Below are 20,682 nucleotides of genomic sequence, written 5' to 3' on the forward strand. Positions count from 1 at the left end.
CAGGCTAGTCCAGCAGCCAAACTGAGGGAGACCCGGGCTACAGAACAGTCTCCCCAGTTCCAGGGTCACAAAACCTAGGTGGGGATGAAAGCTGAGAAAGTGGTTCAGGGGACCACTCTTTCCTACCCGTTCCTCTCACCTCAAACTCACCTGCTGCACAGCAACACTGAGGATCATCAACTACCAACTACTATCACCAAGACCATGACCTTGATGTTGCCATGTTCTGTTAGTGGAATGCAACCACACATCAGTGGTGTTAGTCCAACTCAGAAAAATATACATCAAGCCGTATTCCATAAGAACTGCTCATGGCCCTGTTCTTTTCAATATATGGGAAAACTGAATGAAAACAACAAAATAGTATCAGGTTTGCAAGACTTCCCAAGATAGATGGTCACATGTGTTTTCAGGAGATCCCTATATAAATGATTTTGATCACTTGATACCTTGAAAAGAGCTCTCATGGGCCCAGAATGACATCCATAAGTGACAAGTATGAAATGTAGTGTTCAGTCACATTAAAAAACAAATCATCCCACACAGAGGAAGAGCTTTGGACATAGGAAGGTCAAACTGGTCTTAAATGTAATGGAAAGCCAAGATGGTGCCCCAATAAGGAAAAAGAAATCAACAATGGGATGCAGCAAGAAGAATACTGAGAGAGGAAATAAAACATTTTTAAAAAATGAATTATTCATTCACTTTCTAGTGGATACAGAAAAAACTGCAGAAGACCCACAGGATATCATGGCAGTCTAAAAGTTTGATATCTTACACTGTGGAAAAGCCTTAAATTCTATTTTAACATAAGAGAAGGTGGAGTGACTGACTTCATGACTACCATGTAGAAAACATAACCTCTTGGGAAACTATTTCTGCCTTGATGATTTTATACACGCAAGAGATGAACAATGAGGAATATGCTTAGATGTATTGGGAAAGAGATGGGTCTGTGGCATTGTCACAAGGGTACACATATACTTAGAGTGAATGCTGAAGGATTGATCCCCATCAGTGGTGACCTCAGGTGAGACCATGGCGCCTGTGTTTCAGCAAAGCCTGGGCAATTGGAACACAGGGCTCCTAAGATTCCGTGACACCCCCACCTTCTAATTCTGTTATTGCAACTGCAGACCGTTACCTGGCACGCTGGCTGCTACCTACCTCACTCTTGTCAGAGTCTGAGCTACAGGCAGTACCTTCAACTCTGAGCTCTTCAAACCTTGTTTTTGCAGTTAAGGACTGTAAAGTGCTGTGGGGAGTGATCACGTTTTTCTCAACAGTAAGTTAAGAAGTTCAGTTGCTGACATCCCTCAGTCCTGATTATACCTATTTGATTTCACCAGTTTTTAACCCATCATGTGTTTGCGTTTCTTCTCCCCAGTCCCTGGCTCCACCTCTTCTGCCACAAACGTCAGCATGGTGGTATCTGCTGGTCCTTGGTCCAGTGAGAAGGCAGAGATGAACATTCTAGAAATCAACAAGAAATTGCGCCCCCAGTTGGCAGAGAAGAAACAGCAGTTCAGAAACAGCAAAGAGAGATTTCTTGTAACTCAAGTGGCCTGCTTCCTGGCCAGCCGGCAGAACAAATACAGTAAGATCTATAGGCTCACCATCGCGAAAGTGATGAATGACGTCCTGTCTTCTCTCTGAGAAACTAAATGCTCTCTCCATCAAAAATAATTTCTTCCTTCCCGTACTTCTAGGAAAACAGAAATGGGTATTTTAACATTTTGTTAAGATTGGAAGACAGAGGTACCAAAGTATTTAGCAACTTTCCATGTTTGCAGTCAGGTGGCGGTGGGACTAGAGTTCAAATCCCAGTTATTGATTTCTGACACAGGTACAGCACCACCTGTTTTCTCAGCAAGAGGCTAAATCATGTTACTAGAATCCTCTCTGTACCATAAAAGATTATGCAGACAAGTAGCATCTAGTCTGTTGGTCTAAATGTCTGGGACTCATGAACTTCCATTCAGTTCAAGTCTCTGTTGAGGCCCAATAGGCAAAGCTCTGTTCTGGGGACCCTGGGGGAAACGTGGTGTTAGTACACAGTACCCCTGCTGAGGAGCTTAAAGAGAACTCTGCTCCTAATAGAACCTGTAGTATCTATAAGTGACAGCATCAAGAGCAGGGAGTACCCTGGTGAGAGGGAAGTCCTGCTTCCTGGGGCACTGGCTCTTGTTCCTAAAGAGGAAGAAAGATGGCACCCAAGACTTTGTGAAGGTAGCAGTGTGTAGAGCAGGGACCCTGGGCCAGTGTCCTGGGCTCCATCCAAGTTGCTTATCTTCTCTGTTCCCCAGCTTCTTCATCCATCCGTAGGATATACCTACCTCTATAAGTTGCTGCAATGAATTACATGAGCTATTTCTTGTAAACCTCTTGGAACAGTTGTTGGCACAGAGTAAGCACTATTAGTTCTTCATTCTACTGTTTCTAACTTAACAGAAACTTGATTAGTATATGGGCATATTTCCTTCATGGCTTTATGGTCTTATGCCTCATATTTTATGCAATTTATCCAGATAGTATTTTTAAAATCTTTGACATAGTTGTGCTTGAAATTCCCAGTAAAAGGGAAACCATCAGTCCCATAGTCCTAGGGGCCTTCCCGACTCTACGGAAAATCACTTCATGGCCCAGTGCAGTGTTTACAGGAGAGGCTGCAAGGCTTGGGAAAGTGGCCCAGGATTCAGAGTCAGACCTCAGGGGCTGTGAATTCTGACTCCACTTCATTGTGGTTGAATCATCTTGTCAACTTGGTTGGTTTGCCCTTGAGTTTCTCTTTCTTCATCTCTAAATTTTGGAGGATCAGAGGCCAGAAAGTTGGGAGACCGAAGAGTAAAGATGTGGAAATCCCTGCCTAGAGCCGGGTACTGGGGACAGTTTTGTCCTTGGGATGGACCTGCCTCCTGCCCTGTAGGCAGTGACCACAGCAGCATGTCCAGCCTTCCACTGAGGCAGGCGTGTCTGTCTTTTCTCAGAGTTTGAAGAATGCAAAGACCTTATACAATCTATGCTGAGGGATGAGCTGCAGGTCAAGGAGGAGAAGCTTGTAGAGCAGCTTGGGCAAGCTGAGGAGCTCAGGTGAGGGGGCCCCGTGGGGGCAGGTAGGTGGGCAGGTGTGTAAATCTCTGAAGTACAGCAGCTCGGCGGGGAGAAGTAAGAGCTAAGCTGGGCCAGGGGAAGGGCAGGAATTGCCATGGCAGGCTCATGACACACAAATATTTATCAGAGAACAGGATAATAATAAGTTATGGGTTGCAGTTTTTTCTCAGAACCTTGTTTTCTCTTTTTCAAACAAGTAACTGTTGAGGTGAAACTTGCATAACACGAAATTAACCAAAGGAGTGGGAACAACCCAGCAGCATTCAGTATACTCAAAATGGTGCGCCATCACCACCCCACTTACCCTTAGTCACAATTACCTCCTGACTGACTGTGGCGTCTCATTCCTTCACTCAATCAATGTTGCCTTCTCGACCCTGTCATTCTTTTCTTCTTTTGTCTTTTCAATTCGCCCCATCTGCACCCGGCCTCATTTCTGTACATGGCTTTATATCTAGTCGCTGCAAGATGCGCTATGTGTATTTTCACATGGAAATGTCCATGGCCAAAGTGAGGAACTGAAAGGATGTCTTTTTGAAACTGGTTTAGAAAGACCTACTTTTGTTTACAAAAGAGAAAGATGAATGCAACATTGTCGAGGATCTTTCAGTTGCACTCTCTGATATAGAGGAAGCCTGTAAACATTTTTTTTTCTCTTGGCCACAGGCATTTCCCCAAACATGTGTTGACCTTCTGCTTGGAGGTCTCCTTGAGGACATTGTCTCAGAAATCTCTGTTGCAGTATTAGAACTGATCACTCATCCCTTTCCACTACTAAATTTTCTCTACTGTGTCACCTTAGGCAATATAAAAGTCCTGGTTCACTCTCAGTCACAAGAGCTGGGCTGGTTAAGGGAGAAGTTACGGGAAGGGAGAGATGCCTCCCGCTCATTGAATCAGCATCTCCAGGCCCTCATCCCTCCGGATGAGCCTGACAACTCCCAGGGGCAGGATCTCCGAGAGCAGCTGGCTGAGGGCTGCAGACTAACAGAGAACCTCATCCACAAACTCAGCCTAGGCCACAGGCCCTGATGACCCAAAACCCCAGGCTTGTGAGAGACTCCAGACCTCCCTACCTCCACAGTGACAGTTGTATTGGTGGTGTTTTTTTCCACTAAACATATGTGGCCATGACGTGACCAGGACTTCCTGGGTAAGAACAGAGCTGGGAAACCCATGGGGTTGGAGGTCACAGTATTGCAAATGTCCCTCCTTCCTTGATGGAAGGTGGTCTTTGGAACAAGAGGCAGCATCTATCTAGTTTTAAAGGACAGGAAGGAGGCTGTGATAGGAGGGCGCTTGTTAGAGTGAAAAGAACTCTGGACTAAGGATGAAGGTTCCCAGGCTCTATCTTCAGCAATGTCCTTAGTAACTGTCGGTGAATGATTGATTTATCCTTCCTGGGTTTCTCTCCGTCTGCAAAGGCAGGCAAATTGTCTCTTGCAAGGGCCTGAAGCATCCAAATGTGGGAACACTTACAACTGCTTTTCAAAATGAGATGAAGCCCCTTGCCGTGTGGTGTTGGAGAAGGCACTTGATGTGGGGGCATTTGGTGGTAGGAAGGGCTTCAGACTGGAGCACTCCCCATGCAGAGGATGTCCCTGAATAACACAGCAGAAGCCACTTGGAGGGCCTGTGAAGTCCCCTGATGTATAGAAGATTGTGGGACAAGTTTGTTTGTCCTCTCCTAAGAGAAAGAATTAGGTTCTAAATGTGAATTGTGACAGGACACCAAGCCTGTGCCTGGGAATCAGATCTGTGGTGGGATGGGGGAGTCCAGAGACAGGCTGCACAAGGCTCTAGTGATATGGGGACCAAAAGGTCTTTTCAGTATTTGGCCACATCTTGATGGTGGCCCTCCAGATCAGAAATGCATTGCCTGATGGATCAGGAAACCATGCCAGGGCATTTTGTTAAAGATAAAACATGAGAACTTTTAGTTGAACGGTGACCCATGCCTAGATGTCCATGTCTCTGTGCACATTGGGCTGACTCTGCCTGCAGAGTGTGAAGTGGGAAATATCTGAACGAGCACTTCTGTATTCACAGAAAATGATGAAGATGTGGATGACGATGTTTACGTTGAGGAGACTGAGAAAGTACGGGAATCATGCGCCCCCAGGTAACACTGAATACTCATGAGCAATAATTGTTGCGGGAAGTCAGGGACCCTGGACGGAGGGACTGGCTGAAGCCGCAGCAGAAGAACATAAATTGTGAAGATTTCATGGACATTATCCCTTCCCCAGTCAATACTCTTGTGATTTGCTATGCCTGTCTTTACTTTGATCTCTTAATCCCATCATCTTCGTAAGCTCAGGACCCTGTGATGATTGTATTAACTGCACAGACTGTTTGTAGACCATGTGTATTTGAACAATATGAAATCTGGACACCTTAAGAACAGGAAAACAGCGATTTTTAGGGAACAAGGGAGATAACTTCAAAGTTTGACTGTCTGTGGCCAGGTGGAACAGAGCCATATTTCTCTTATTACCAAAAACAGGTAAGATAAATATTGCTGAATTCTTTCCCCAGTAAGGAATATTAATAATTAACAGCCCTGGGAAAAGAATGCATTCCCAGAGGAGGCCTCTGAATGGCTGCTCTGCGAGTGTCTGCCTTTATGCAGATGTAGATAGGGATGAAACACGCCCTAGTCTCCTGCAGTGCCCTCAGGCTTGCTAGGATTAGGAAATTCCAGCCTGGCAAATTCCAGTCAGACCGGTTCTCTGCTCTTGAACCTTGTTTATCGATGACAATGGATGACAATGCATACACGGCTGGACATGGAAGTTCATTAGTGATTCTAGTTTCACCCTGACCTTGTGATCTCGCCCTGACCTCCTGCCTTGTGATCTTTTGTCACCCCTGAAACATGTGATCTCTGTGACCCACACCCTATTCATCACTCCGTCCCTTTTGAAAATTGCTAATAAAAACTTGCTGGTTTTACAGCTCATGGGGCATCACGGAACCTGCCGACATCTGATGTCTCCCTCGGGCACCCAGCTTTAAAATTTCTCTCTTTTGTACTCTTTCCCTTTATTTCTCAGACCAGCCTATGCTTAGGGAAATAGAAAAGAACCCATATTGACTATCGGGGGTGGGTTCCCCCGATAAATAATGGATGGTAAAATATGAAAAAGGTCTAGGAGGCAAACCCTCTCTGGCAACTACAATGGGCCAGAGCCTGCATTCCCCCGGCCATAGTATGTTAAATTCAACCCAGCTTAGACACAGGATGTGGCAGCTGTTATGGTTCTCTGTATGTGCTGAGTGTCATGCCTGTACCATACAGGGATAATTGAGTCTCCATCCTCCTCAGCTCCTATCTGCCCAGTACAATGAACACCAACTGCTGTCTTCCTCTTTGGCTCCCATGGCAGCCATGCTGTGTTGCAGAGAGTGGAGGAGTGCCTGTTCCCTCTTAAAAGGAACCTCCTGTTTGCTTTCTGGGACCACTCTCTTATGCCTCCTGTCAAAACTAGCTAGGACTCCCTGGAGTCCAATCCCTCTCTGTTTAATCTTCTATCATGTCTGTGTCACCTGGCTCATCAGGGAGGTGCAGAAGGTTGAAGAGAAGGAATTCCCGGAGGACTTACTGGAGGAATGTGCTCTCGCTTGTTCAAATAGTCACGGTCCTTCTGACTCCAGCCAGCCTCACAGGAAAACCTAAATCACATTTGACGAAGACCAAGTTGACTCTGCGCTGGTTGTGAACTTTCTCATGATGAAGGAGAAGAAGCTCTAAACATTCTCCCAGGTAGCCTCTATATTCTTTGTCCCTGGTACCTCTGTTTAGGCTGAGGAAGATCAACTCTGAAGATAGGCTCTATACACACAAATTGGTTTGAATCAAAAACTAGGATGGGATACTAAACACATTTATCAGGGAGTTTTCCTCTCCTCCTCCAGTCATGTCATGCCTCTGTCTCCCTGGGCCCAGTATCAAGTTACTGGACCCCAGGCAAGTGTGACAAACTCATACTCACCCGAGTGCAGGAGGTGTAAAGGAAGTACCTGTCAGGCCTCCCAGTTTTGATTCAGTATCTCTCATCACGTGTAATTATTCATCTGTCCCTAAACAATGTCCATGGAGTTTCTATTCCTTTTTAAGGAAACTGGCAGCCTTGCCTTTGTATTTGGAGATATTGTTCCCCAGGTTTCACTGTTCTCAGCTTCAGTCTTGATCTCCTTTAAGTCAACTTGCTTAGCTGCTTAGTCACTTTGAAACCTGGACGGAAACATTTCTTCTTTACCTTGCTGATATGTTTCCATAAAGTAAGGCTGGGCCCTGGTTCTCCACCCTATCAATGGCTGATGTGATGTTTCTTTGTAGCATCGCAGATTCTTTTTTTTTCTTTTTCTTTGAGACGGAGTCTCACTGTGTCACCCAGCCTGGAGCAGAGTGGCATGATCTTGGCTTACTGCAACCTCAGCCTACTGCATTCAAGTGATTCTCCTGCCTCAGCCTCCTGAGTAGCTGGGACCACAGGTGTTCACCACCACACCTGTGCCCACTCTCAAGACATTGGACCCAGGCAGATGTGACAAATTCACACAATTGTGATTTTGACTCATGGATTTGTAGATTTCCTCCTTCATTCTAGTTTCAGTGTCTAAAATCCTTGCAACCAGGAACAAGCTGGGTATTTGATGAGACAGGGCTGAATACTGCAGTTTTTCTCCTAGAAATTGTTAGGGGCATTTGCTTTAAATTGATTGGAAAAATATTGCATAACCCTTTGCACAAATTTGGGACACGTGATATTGGGATAATGATGTACCAGAATAGGAATACTTCACCCATAGGCTCAGGGATGAAAACAAAGGAATCTCTATCATGGCAGACCCTCAGGCCTCATAAAGTATATCTGTCACAGTGTCCTGTTCTCATGCCAAGGAGACTGATATTCCTGTTTTAGGATTGGGCAGTGGATTGTTACATGAATAGGGGAATCATCTTAACGTGTCTGTCCCTGTCTGACTAATTGCAGAAATTGAAAAGGAGCAAGAAGAGGAAGAAGATCAAGACTCACCATGCCCCTGGTAACTTTGAGTAATTGTGGACATTTAACTTATTGTTGACATCTGGAGATGCCAGATGCAGGGAAAACAGAACATACCTGTTCATTCATTCAGCCAATCATGAAATAGCCATATTAGCAATGTAAGATTATCAATGTGGAATAATTATTAAGCAGGATTATTAGTTAATATTAATATTACTGGTCAACATTAATGAAGTTGCCTCTTTTCATTTTACACCTGTATTTGTTTCTCTTGTTAATTCCTTCAAAATTGTACTAATCTTTATTAGGTTGACTTGGTTGAACCAATCAATCACATTTTCTGCAGTTTCCTTTTCACTTTAAGTCTTTTGGCTTAAAGTGAACTTGAGATGCTCATCTGATATCTGCCTCTTTCCCTTTATATTCGCAAATATTTGGGAGCAGGAATGTAAATACAAATAATTTATATCATGCTAGAAATTTGAGAACAAGAGATGTTGAGGTCACGGTAACTCTATCAGTCTATGAAGACACAGGGGCCTGTTGCGTGTGCCATGTCACAGCTCTTTGGTACAGGGATCGTTCCGTCTCCTTCCTTTCCAGCTCACTGTCTACCCAGGCCACTGAGCACCTGCTGCTCTCTCTCCTGCTGGAGATAGAGAAGGATTGTTCTCTCTCTGAGGGGACTATCCTTTGCTTCCTCTGGCCCCTCCTGTTGGCCTCTCTGTAGAACTAGCTGGGCACTGTGGTTTCTGTTCCCTCTGGTGTTTATCTTCTGTGTTCTTCACCCACCAGGCTAAGCCCGGAGCTGCCAGAGATGGAGGAGCAGGACGTCCCGCAGGACTCTCTGGATGAAGTTTACTTGACTCGTTCACTTCCCCATGACCTGTCTGACTGCCAGCAGCCTTACAGCAGCACGTGGTGCTCATTGGAGGATCAGCTCGCCTGCTCTGCTCTCGATGTAGCCTGTGAGTACTCCAGCCTGAAGGTCACAAAGCTCCACTGTTCTCCCAGGCAGCCTCTGTATATTCTGTTTCCTGTAACTTGTGCAGGTGAGATGGATCATCTCTGCAACCAGGCCCTGTAAATTCAGAGTGTTTTGAATCTGGTTCTTGCATCCAGTTTTAAGCTCAGACATTCATGGGTAGAACCCCCTTCTCTTGTGCCAGGTGATTCCTCTGTCACCCGACCCCTTCTCACAAGAGCAGGGGGTAGGTATCAAAATAGGCCAGAGAGGGGAATGATGAGGGATCACTGCATACTCTCGGCCACAACAGCTCACCTGGAGAATTTTATATAACAGACTTCATTCCTTAAGATAGGGCATCTCTCTTTTCAGACATTATGTTGAACAGTGCCCTTCTCATCACATATCCTGAACAGCGCCCTTCTCTCTGGCCATCCACCTGTGCCGGCAGTTTTCCCCCATTATTTTGGAGGGCTGTTTCATGATTCCTGTGTATCAAGCCAGATTCTCTACTACCTCCTCTGAGGTGGCTTCCCTCCACTGAAGGAGTCTAATGTCCCTTCCTCCATGCATGGCCATGGCTTGCATCCTCTGTAGGGCCCCGTGGTTTCTTTCATGTGTGGGTTTGTGGTTTCAATCATGTGTTGTCTCAGTGCTATGTTCTCATGTAAACCATCAACAACTAGTGTCCCTGATCAGGTGCTGGCCTAACTGATGAGCAAAGTGCAGTGGTTCTCATCCCCATGATCTCCGGCAAACTCCTCCTGTGAGCAAGTGCCCCTTGAGGTTGCTGTTTCATAAGGTGTGTAAGGAAAAAAACAATTTTCTTTTCTTCTCATTCATTCTGGTTTTTTTTTTTTTTTTTTTTGTACCATTATTCTGGGAATTTCATGTGGATTGTTAGTTTTACCCATCAAAACTCTTGTAGAAAGAGCAAGTAACGGCCGGGCGCGTTGGCTCAAGCCTGTAATCCCAGCACTTTGGGAGGCCGAGGCGGGCAGATCACGAGGTCAGGAGATCAAGACCATCCTGGTGAACACGGTGAAACCCCGTCTCTACTAAAAATACAAAAAAATTAGCTGGGCATGGTGGCGGGTGCCTGTAGTCCCAACTTCTAGGGAGGCTGAGGCAGGAGAATCGCTTGAACCCAGGAGGCGGAGCTTGCAGTGAGCCAAGATCACACCACTGCACTCCAGCCTGGGCGACAGAGTGAGACTCCGTCTCAAAAAAAAAAAAAAAAAAAAAAAAGAGCAAGTGACTCTGTAGTGTCCCCCCTCTGAATATTTTGTCATGACAGTAGTGACTGAAACTTTTGTCCTCCATTCTATTTTGGTCAGTAAACACCTTTCCTGCTGGAACCATCCTCTTTCCTGTTTTTCATTTCTCCTTGAGTTTCAAATAAGCAAAGGCTTTTGTAGGATCACAGCAATTTATTTATTTATTTGAGATGGGGTTTCACTCTTTTTTTTTTATTATGCTTTAAGTTTTAGGGTACATGTGCACAATGTACGGGTTTGTTACATATGTATACATGTGCCATGTTGGTGTGCTGTACCTGTTAATTCATCATTTACATTAGGTATATCTCCTAATGCTATCCCTCCCCCATCTCCCCACCCCACGACAGGGGGGTTTCACTCTTGTTGCCCAGGCTGGAGTGCAGTGGTGCAATCTCGGCTAACTACAACCTCCGCCTCCTGGGTTCAAGCGATTCTCCTGCCTCAGCCTCCCTAGAAGCTGGGACTACAGGCACCCACCACCATGCCCAGCTAATTTTTTTGTATTTTTAGTAGAGACAGGGTTTCACCATGTTCACCAGGATGGTCTTGATCTCCTGATCTCATGATCCGCCCGCCTCGGACTCCCAAAGTGCTGGGATTACAGGTGTGAGCCACTGCAGCCGGCCTACAGCAATTCATAAAATGAAATAAAATACACATCGCCCTTGCACCTGTTATATGCCTTGCCCCTGGCCAAGCAAGCTCTGTCCTTGCTATAACCCATTCAGTGCTCATGGGGCACTCGCAAGTGGGCGGTGGCATCTCCATGTTAGAGCTGAGGATGCTGAGGCTCAGCAAGTTCTCTTTGCTCACCAAGGATGCCCCGACTAGTCACAGTGAGAACATGGGCCCCGTGTCTGCCTGACTCCATGGTGCAATTGCTGTCATTTCTCTACAGTGGGATCTCTCAGAGACTCAGCTAGGATGAGTGCTCAAGCATTTTCCCTTTGTAGCAAATTTGTTGGAAATAATTTCAAGTTGAAACACAAAATTTGCTGATCTGGTACAAAGAACTTCTGTAGCCCCTCGCATGTGTAACCCAGTGATAAATACCTTCGTGCACTTTGTCTGTGAGCAGAACTGGTGGCTCCTCCAGTCCCTCCAGGGGGACCTACAGCTCCAGAAGGCTCTCAGGGAATGAAAGGTGCTGGTCTCTTCCTACCCTGTATCATGTGGGTTTCTGCTCTTAACATGGCAGTCTTGGAGCCCTTGTAAAGTTACTGGGCTCTGTCTCAGACCCCAACCAGGACCAGGCTCCCATGAGGAGGAAGAGAAATGCTCAGACACATGTCTCAGAAGTGAGATGCCTGTGATATGGGCCAGCTCTGCCAGGGCATCATGAAACATGGGCCAGGAGAGGCCACATTCATCCATGCAGACAGGCTGAGATGCATGAATGCACTGTCTCAATTATACCAGGAGGCATCTGTGTGTGGGTTCCGATGATAACCTGTGAAGAGTCTGTACTGTTCACAGCTGTGACCCCAGCAGTGGTGCTGGAGTTGATGTGCTCCACCCATCCTCTCGCTTCAGGGAAAGTCACAGTAGAATCAGCGAGAATACAACCTAAATCATAACTTGATCACTTATTAGGACTCTTCCTCACCCGCTCAACTAATAATATGTACAGTGTTTCAGAAGTTTGAGAACATGTTTTTCATTTTCTCCTGAAAATGCAAACAATATTCAAAGTATAATTTTAAGAAGACTTAGTATTCTGAAAAAGAGAGATAAGAGGACCTAACGAAATTAAGTGTTTAGAATTAAAAACATTCCTAGACATTGATTCTAAATCACACACGCAGAGGACAAGAATGGGAAGCCTGGGTTTGACCAGCCTTCCCCAACCAGATTTGTCCTTTTGAGATGTTTCCCCGTCTGTCTGACACGAACTACCATGAAGTCGCATTGAGTGTCCTGAGTGATGGTTAATGATCAGTAAACTGTGCCCTGAGCAGCTAAGGAAGGAGTGAAGGGCTCAGGGGCACCAAGTCCCAGAAGCTGGAAGGGACACCGTGCAGGGCTGTGCTGGGGAGGGGCCAGCCTGACTCCAGGGAAGGGTCTGTATGAGGGAGTGGTGAGAGGTGATGCTGGATAGGAACATGGGACAGAGGTTAGAAGGAGCACAAAGGCAGGGCAAGGGGGAAGAGTTGCACAGTGGGCAGTGGAGAGTTTTCAGAAGCAGAGTAGGGACGTGGAAAGAATGGGACTTCTGGGCAATAAAATTGCTGAGACAATTGCTAGTATGGAGATGGCAGAATCAGAGATAGCAGTTGGGGGCATGTATGAAGCCAGGCATCAGTAATGAGTCTGATACACTGTGCTCTCAGGAAGATGAAGGAGAACAGATACACAGAAGGCATTTTTAAGAAAGCCTAGAGAAACCTTGATGAGAATGAGGATGTGCAGAGGGGAGAGAGAGGAGCCCTGCAGCAACGTGGATCAAGCCCTGCAGGCCCCGTCCCTCTTCTGAGGCAGATCTGGACTGGTGTGAGGCCACTGGAAGTCTTTCTTTAGTCCATTTTCTGAGAGTGTGATCTCCTCTTCCTGTGGAAATAGCAATAATTTTTATGAGGGGTGCTGCCCGGACCCCACTGGAGGAGCGGGTAAGATGAGGACTGTGCTCAGTGTTATCTCCCTACAGAACCACACATGCTAATCGGTAATACCTGTGGCCCTTAAGTGTCCGTGAGGGGACTGGTCCCTCTACAACATTGCTTATGGCTGCGGACACCCACTATATGGCAACAAGATGTGTATGTGTGGGCAGGTGGTAAAGTAATTATAGGCAATGGAAATTCAAAATGTTTTAGAACTCTAAAAAGTTCGCCTCATGTAGTATTTGGTCTATTGCAGGGGGCCCCAAGCCCCTGGTGCTGTGGTCAGCTACCTGTCCTGGGCCTGTTAGGCACCAGGCCGCACAGCAGGATATGAGCAGCCGGCAAGCGAGCATTCCAGCCTGAGCCCCGCCTCCTGTCAGATCAGCGGTGGCATTAGATTCTCATAGAAGCGCAAACCCTATTGTGAACTGTGCATGAAAGGGATCTAGGTTGTGCGCTCCTTATGAGAATTTAATTAATGCCTGATGATCTGAGGTGGAACAGTTTCATCCCAAAACGATCCCCCTCTTTTCACATCCACCACCCCTGGTCTGTGGAAAAATTGTCTTCCACGAAACCAGTCCCTGGGGCAAAGAAGCTTGGAGACTGCTGGTCTACAGTGTCCCAAAACCCTTTTCTATGGTTCCTTCCGAAAGCCTGGAGACTCTGAGTCCTCCCCCTTTCTTATACTCCTGTGTGCTGAGAAAAACAGCACTTCCTATGCTCTGAAGGCTCTCCAGAACATTCTTTCTAGGTTGCAGGATGGAGATTAATAATAACAGAATAATTGGCATGGCCTTGTTAGCCAATCCAAAGCCTTCTGGGCTGAAGTGGGGTTTTTCACTTCAGGGACATCCAGCCTGGGTACCTTCCATCTCAGCATCCCCAGGCACAGACAGGAAGTGACATCACCCATTTACATGATGTTTGTCTTTGTGGCCTGGGCCACTGGGTGGCTCACCTCAGAGGCGGAAATGCCAGAAATGGGTGTTCTGGGCATGATTAACAAAGGGAAAACTGAGAGCGTTCCTACTGAAGCCCCTTCTCCTTTCAGCTCCCACCCAGGCAGACTGTCCTTACGGACCTTGGAGCGGAGACTTGAGCCACCACCTGTCAGAGGTGCCGGCTTCACAGGCACAGCCAGAGCCGAGAACCCTGGTGCCCAATTGTCTGCGACTGCAGCTGGATCAAGGGTTTGACTGTGGCTATGGCGTAGCCAGGCGGGGCATTTCCTCCACCACCTGCAGCTTCACAGCCAACGCTGATCCTGGGAAGCAATGGCCCTCCCAAGGTAGGGAAGGAAAGGGAACCACGAAGCTCTAATCCGGGTGTCGGTGATCATGGTGCTGTGAGGGGAGGAGGCAATGGGGTCTCTTCGTGCTCCCTCAGAGTCAAGTAGAAATCCACAATGTTCCAACCCAGTGAGTGAGCAAGAGCCTGGGGTTTAGAATCAAATCTGCTCTCAGGTCCTGGGTTTAACCCTTACTCATTATTCACCTCGGCCAAGTCATTTGTGGTGTTGGCATTTACATCTTAGTTGTGTCATCCGAAAGACCTGAAAAATAATATCTACATTCAATCATTGTTGATAGCATTAATTATAATAATTTCCAAAGGGCTAATTCAATAAAAATTGCTCAATAAATCTATGAATATATGTTATCTAATTCTGTTATCTTTCTGGTAAATTCGCATTTAGGACATGACTTCACATGCAGTTTCATCTGAGGAAGAGTAACTGTTAGGAGCTCTACTTTCTAGGGACTCCTCTTCCTGTGTTTTCTTAGAAAGTCTCTTTTGCCAGTTTTCTTCCTCTCCGTCAGCATCCCTTTTTAAGTCAATTTTTCCCTATTGAGCACTTTCAGTAACAACATATTAGGCACATTCAGTAACAGTGCAAACCCTGGACCCGCGAGTCAGTCGCCTGACATATCCAGCTTCTTGCTCTGTTTCTTCCCCTCATTTTGAAATAAAGGAATAAAAGGGCAACCTTCTCATGGAAAGTGTACAAATCTGTGTCTTTTCTGAAACTCCATTTAGTTCATCATCTCCACTCACGTCCACGGTCATATCCTCAGTTTCATTCTCACAGGGATCCACTTCTGCTCAGATTTCCTTAAAACCCTGGGTCGTGTTCATCCTTACTCTCTGTCCTACTCAATATCTCCTCCTGGAGCCTCCGAGGCTGCCTGTTGTTCATCTGTCAGGCAATACCCTCAACTGAGGAATAAGGAGACCCAAGTCCTCAGGAGGAGGGAGGGTCACGTGAGGTAATGAGCACCATCTGGGTCCCTGCAGAGGACACACGGAAGACGCTCAGTGAGTGTTGGGGGATGCGTAGTCCCTGACATGTGCCCTGATAACTTCTAGTATTTAAACTGATTTCTTCCCACTGATGTCTCTTTTGCTTCTCCGTGGATTCCCAGTCAGGACTTACCCCGCTGGCTCCACATTCTAACCTGCTGGCTTTCCCAGGAGTCCAGAGCACTAACCAGGCTCCAGGCAAGAGGACAGAGTGAATGCCTTTTGTTTCATTCTCCTTTACCTGGTGACTTCTCCCTGCTGTCTAATAGGGCATTTGTTTCTCACCATGTCTTCTCTCTCTCGTTCGTCTTATTTTTCTAAAAGTTTTTCGAATTTCAATGGACCAGATTATAATGTTAGTGATTATAATGTTAATTCAACATCTTCCACATCCCTGTGTAATTTCTTCCAATAGATTTTTATATATAAATATATGCATTTATGTCATTTGTCATATACATTATGCATATTTGGCATGTGTTTTTAGTAAAATGTATATATATGCAATATACGTATGATCATTTCATCAATATCCCAAGTTTAGTCTTCCCAATTCTTTTCTCTCATATATTCATTTAACGTTGATTTTGCTTGATTTTTAGAATCTCCTCCCTCCCAAAACACAGCCTGTTTCCAGTGTGATTTCCTTGCCTTTGCCTTATCTACCTGGAAGCTATTTGTGTTTATTAATCCTAAGTTTCTTGAATACGTTTGTCAATTGGGATCACCTTTTCCTCCCGGCAATCTTGTCATTACTGGGTGATGCATGAAAAATCAACAATACGGAAAATACCAAAATGTCTTCCTTGACTTCCCTTTACCTCTTGGACTTTCTTGCCCAAGGCCACTTTCCTTCTCTGATGTTCCTCTTGGGTGGAAGAGAAAGTCACAGTAAGATCATGGATAACAGTGAACGCTTTTGGGTGTGGTTTCATTTTCAGAGCTGGGTTTAGAGCTTTCCCTTGGAATGAAGAACCCTCCCCAGCTGGAAGGTGATGCTCTTGAAGGCTCAGCTGACAACACACATGAGCATCAAGTCATTGGCCACATTCATGCTGCAAGTGTCCTAAAACCAAAGATGATCAAAAGAAAACTGCTGTTCAGCAAGTGGAGACTGGCATGGAGATTCCCTGGCCTGCAAGCTTAGGGTACGAAGGTAATCACATCTATGACTGTTAGCTGCACTCGCTCCTTATTTCTGTCTATGATGACAGCTCATTCTCCCGTTGCTTTTCTCTTCCCTATTTGTTCTCTTCAGCCCCTGCTATCACGTCTGACTGGTCTTACCTCTGTGTCTCATGGGCTGCCGCCCTGCCAAGACCTTCCATTCCCATCTCCATCTGCTCTTTGCTCTCTGAACTCTGCTCTGTTCCCACTGCTACTGTCTTGGGAGTCCCTCTTGCTTCAGAGTTTTGTTGGTCTAGATATTGAGAATATTGCTAAAATGCCTTAAGGTGTAACCAGGTGTGGAATCAACTTCAGGGAATTGGGAAAATAAGTTGGGCCATGGTTACAATCCCCACTCTCTCTTTGCTAACTTCCTGTAGACTCTCTTGTTTTTCTTTTCTTTCCTGAACCCCTTGGAAAGAATACTTATGATTATATTTCTCTTTTTTCTTTTTTTTTTTTTTTTTTTGAGACGGAGTCTCGCTCTGTCGCCCAGGCTGGAGTGCAGTGGCCGGATCTCAGCTCACTGCAAGCTCCGCCTCCCGGGTCTAGGCCATTCTCCTTCCTCAGCCTCCCGAGTAGCTGGGACTACAGGCGCCCGCCACCTCGCCCGGCTAGTTTTTTGTATTTTTTAGTAGAGACGGGGTTTCACTGTGTTAGCCAGGATGGTCTCGATCTCCTGACCTCGTGATCCGCCCGTCTCGGCCTCCCAAAGTGCTGGGATTACAGGCTTGAGCCACCGCGCCCGGCCTTTATTTAACTTTTTTCATGTTTTATTTGTAACCAACCAAACAAGCAGCAATGAAATCATATTTTTTTGTAAAACTTTATTCCTGTCCTAGGCAAGGTGACCCAACAGCCTCTCATGACTGTTGAGACCTCCAGACTGGAGCTTTTTTTCTCCCTCCTTCCAAATGCTATTGAAAGGGCCTGAGGCTGGGCTGTAGTTCCCAGGTAGTTAATAGCAACCCATATGGCCTTAGTTTAATCTTATAGCCCTGTGGCATTGCTGATCCTGTGTTGTGAAAGGCAGAACTGGATGTGGATGTGGTCTGACGTCCCTGCTAATTCTCACATCCAGGATTCTTTCTGTGGCCCTCCCACTCCTCCCTTAAAAGACTGGGACATGGTGTTGTAAGGGGGTGGGTTTCTCTGCAAAGGGTCCTCTCCTTCTGCGGTGCTCTGTTTCTGAGCATGCGTGGTTGATGCTGAGCACATCCTCACTGGGAAGTGTGAAAAGCAATCACTTTGCTCCAAACAGAGCTAATCAGGAAGGAAGGTACTGATGTTACCAGTTGCTGGTGGGTTCCCTACATTCTGCACCTCAGGCTGACTGGAAGTTCTGGGGTGTTTCTTCTCACTTGTGGATGGCACCTGCCACTTCAGCCAGCCTGAGGCTCGGCCTTCAGCTGGTCCTCCCAGCAGGAGCTCAGTTTGCCCCTGGGTTATCACCTCTTAGCAGTCCCTCCAGACTCAGCCAGACAGGATGAGACAAAGATGCTCATTTGATTTTTTTCTCCCTCTCCCCTACAGATACCAAATACTACTGAAAGGATGAAAAGGATGAAAAGATGTCATCAAAGTAGTTTTTTCACTTGTTGAAAAAGACTAAAACAGCAAAGCAAGTTCAAGATCAAACGCAACACTGCAGGGATCCTTTGCTGAGGAGTGAACTTAAGACCATGAAATGCTGTTGATGATTTTAACCCACTGGGCCCCTTTGATTTGAGAAGCCACAGCCCTTCCCCCTCCAATTGTGATCAATTGTGATCAGTATCTAAGGACACCAATGCCCCGATGGACAAACAGCATTGAGAGGCCGTAACCCTGCTTCTCTCAATTCCTATCCTGTAGAGAACAGGACTCAGGAGCTGCTGGCAGGAGACAGCGTGTCACCTAGGACTCTGCCGGTGCAGAGTATGAATAATGCCGTGTTCTTGCTGAAAATGCTTAGCTTGAGTTTCTTAGGAGGTAATCACCAGACAACTGCAGAATGTAGAACACTGAGCAGGACAACTGACCTGTCTCCTTCACACAGTCCATGTCACCACGAATCACACAACAAAAAGGAGAAGAGACATTTTGGGTTTGAAAAGAGTAGAAAGATAATGTAGCTACACTTCTGTAGTTATTTTGAACCCAAAGTATCTCCTCATCTTGTTGTTGTTGTCATTGATTGTGGTGACATGGACTTGTTTGTAGAGGACAGGTCAGCTGTCTGGCTCAATGTTCTACATTCTGAAGTTGTCTGAAAATGTCCTCATGATTAAATTCAGCCTAAACGTTTTGCTGGGAACACTGCAGAGTCACTACTGTGAGTTTCCTACCTCAGCCCATCTGCGGGCAGAGAAGGTCCAGTTTGTCCATTACCATTATCGTGATACTAGGACTGGTCACTTGGTTAAGGAGGGGTCTAGGAGATCTTTCGCTTGTAAAGGCACCTTATTTATAATTAATTTGGAAAGTGGCATGAAAAAGTATAAATATTGTGTATTCTAATGATCTTCCTCTGAACAGTTTATCATCAATCACCCCTGCCTGTGTCAGTTATTATATTTATGTTTGTACATTGGAAATTTTCTATCTCAATGATTAGTATATACTTGTTTTTGCTGGCATTCTGTCATAAAAAGAATATTCCCTGCACAAATTTTAACTTTCATCCCAAATTCATTTTAGTCTATTAATGTTAGAATGTTTAAGTTTTGCTCTTTGAGGAAGACACGGTCATAGGTGTTGCGGATCCCTGATCTGCACGCTCCTGCTCCTGGCTCACCGCTGTTTGCTCTCACCCAGGAATAAGTTGGTAAGGAATCACGCAGCAGCCATGGCTTTTAAAGATACCGGAAAAACACCCATGGAGCTGGAGGTGGAATTCACCAAATTCGAATTACTCTAATCAGCTGCAATGTAAAATCCCTGGAGAAGATGTGTGCTGACTTGATCAGAGGAGCAAAGGCAAAGAATCTCAAAGTGAAATGACCAGTTCGAATGCCTACCAAGACTTTGAGAATCATTACAAGAAAAACTCCTTATGGTAAACGTTCTAAGACATGGGATCATTTCCAGATGAAAATCCACAATCAACTCATTGACTTGCAGAGTCCTTCTGAGACTGTTAAGCAGATTACTTCCATCAGTATTGAGCCAGAAGTTGAGGCGGAAGTCACCATTGCAGATGCTTAAGTCAACTATTTTAATAAATTGATTACCAGCTGTTAAAAAAAAAGAATGTTTAATGTTTAAGTTTTAAATCTGTTTAATTAAAAGGTTTTTGCCTATCACTCTGGTCTAGTGGATTTTTTACATAAAATATTTTAAGCTTTTACTATAATGTTTGGTTTTGGTGGATAAGAATATGGATTAATAAAAACATTCTTATTTCCCTGTTTATATCTAAACTCTTCCATATTTTTGTCTATATTTACCATATGTTGTAGAGTGTATTTACTGTATTTCCTTGTTGGTGTGATTTGTTCTCTTTGTGTGTGTGTTTGTGTCTGTGTGTGTGCCTTTTGTTTGGAAGGGTTTGTTTATTTAGCTCAGCTTAACAGTGCACTAAAAACATTTTAACATCACTAGTCCCATTTTAACGTGACACACTTCTAATATATTGTTTATAAATGTTAAATTGTATCTTTCATCTTCAAATCTTTGTCACTATGACAATCAAAGACATTATTTTCCTCTTCTCTGACCTCTTTACCTGCCATTTCTTATAGTGTTAGTTCAATCCAAGCATATACCAGTGACAGCCTGTGTTTCCCACCTTGTCTCCACCTTGGCTTTTGGTTTAGATCCACAATGAAATAGATGCTCACAAGCTATGCAAAAGCGCATGTCCTAGGCATCACTTGTTGAGAGGAATTCATCCTTAACAGAGTCCTCATCAGGGAATCAGGTCTCGCTGAGTTTTGCTTAATCACCTTTTCCCACTACCTTGGTACATGGATCGCATCACTGGATTTAAGGTACTTGCCAAAAATGATTTTTCTTGAGGTTTTAGGAAATATTGTCTTGCTTTGGGTATAGGCATGAGGTGTGTTCTCATTCTGGGATTCTACTTTGTTCTACCAGGACCTCTAATTTCTGCCAGTTACTTCATTCATTCCAGAGGATGATTCCTTTGTCCAGGCCTCTCCCTCCCTCTCCCTGCAATTCTGCCTTTCTGAGGTTGGCACCTGTGGTCCTCTGCATTTGTTACTTTCAATTAGGAAACCCCTAATTAGTTAAGTTTT

At 45.3% G+C, this 20,682-nt stretch overlaps 1 protein-coding gene and 1 pseudogene across 2 annotated transcripts; both read left to right on the top strand.

Annotated features, from left to right (window-relative positions):
• The first annotated feature begins 1,395 nt into the window (after nucleotides 1–1,395).
• LOC111543931 (neuroblastoma breakpoint family member 11-like) lies at nucleotides 1,396–16,424 on the top strand. The gene is given in 10 exon segments (XM_031935406.1): nucleotides 1,396–1,597; nucleotides 2,988–3,090; nucleotides 3,914–3,920; nucleotides 3,922–4,129; nucleotides 5,161–5,233; nucleotides 6,673–6,694; nucleotides 6,696–6,826; nucleotides 8,922–9,094; nucleotides 14,028–14,264; nucleotides 16,219–16,424. Coding segments are annotated over 10 exon segments (1,335 nt in total). The 5' UTR covers nucleotides 1,396–1,422.
• On the top strand, nucleotides 8,112–19,653 carry LOC111543669 (annotated as a pseudogene). The gene is made up of 4 exons (XR_004229100.1): nucleotides 8,112–8,163; nucleotides 8,922–9,094; nucleotides 16,219–16,433; nucleotides 17,978–19,653. The product of XR_004229100.1 is annotated as a 40S ribosomal protein S20 pseudogene (transcript).
• The last annotated feature ends 1,029 nt before the right edge of the window (nucleotides 19,654–20,682 follow it).

The sequence above is a fragment of the Piliocolobus tephrosceles genome, chromosome 1 (genome assembly GCF_002776525.5).
Source record: "Piliocolobus tephrosceles isolate RC106 chromosome 1, ASM277652v3, whole genome shotgun sequence".
Classification (NCBI taxonomy): domain Eukaryota; kingdom Metazoa; phylum Chordata; class Mammalia; order Primates; family Cercopithecidae; genus Piliocolobus; species Piliocolobus tephrosceles.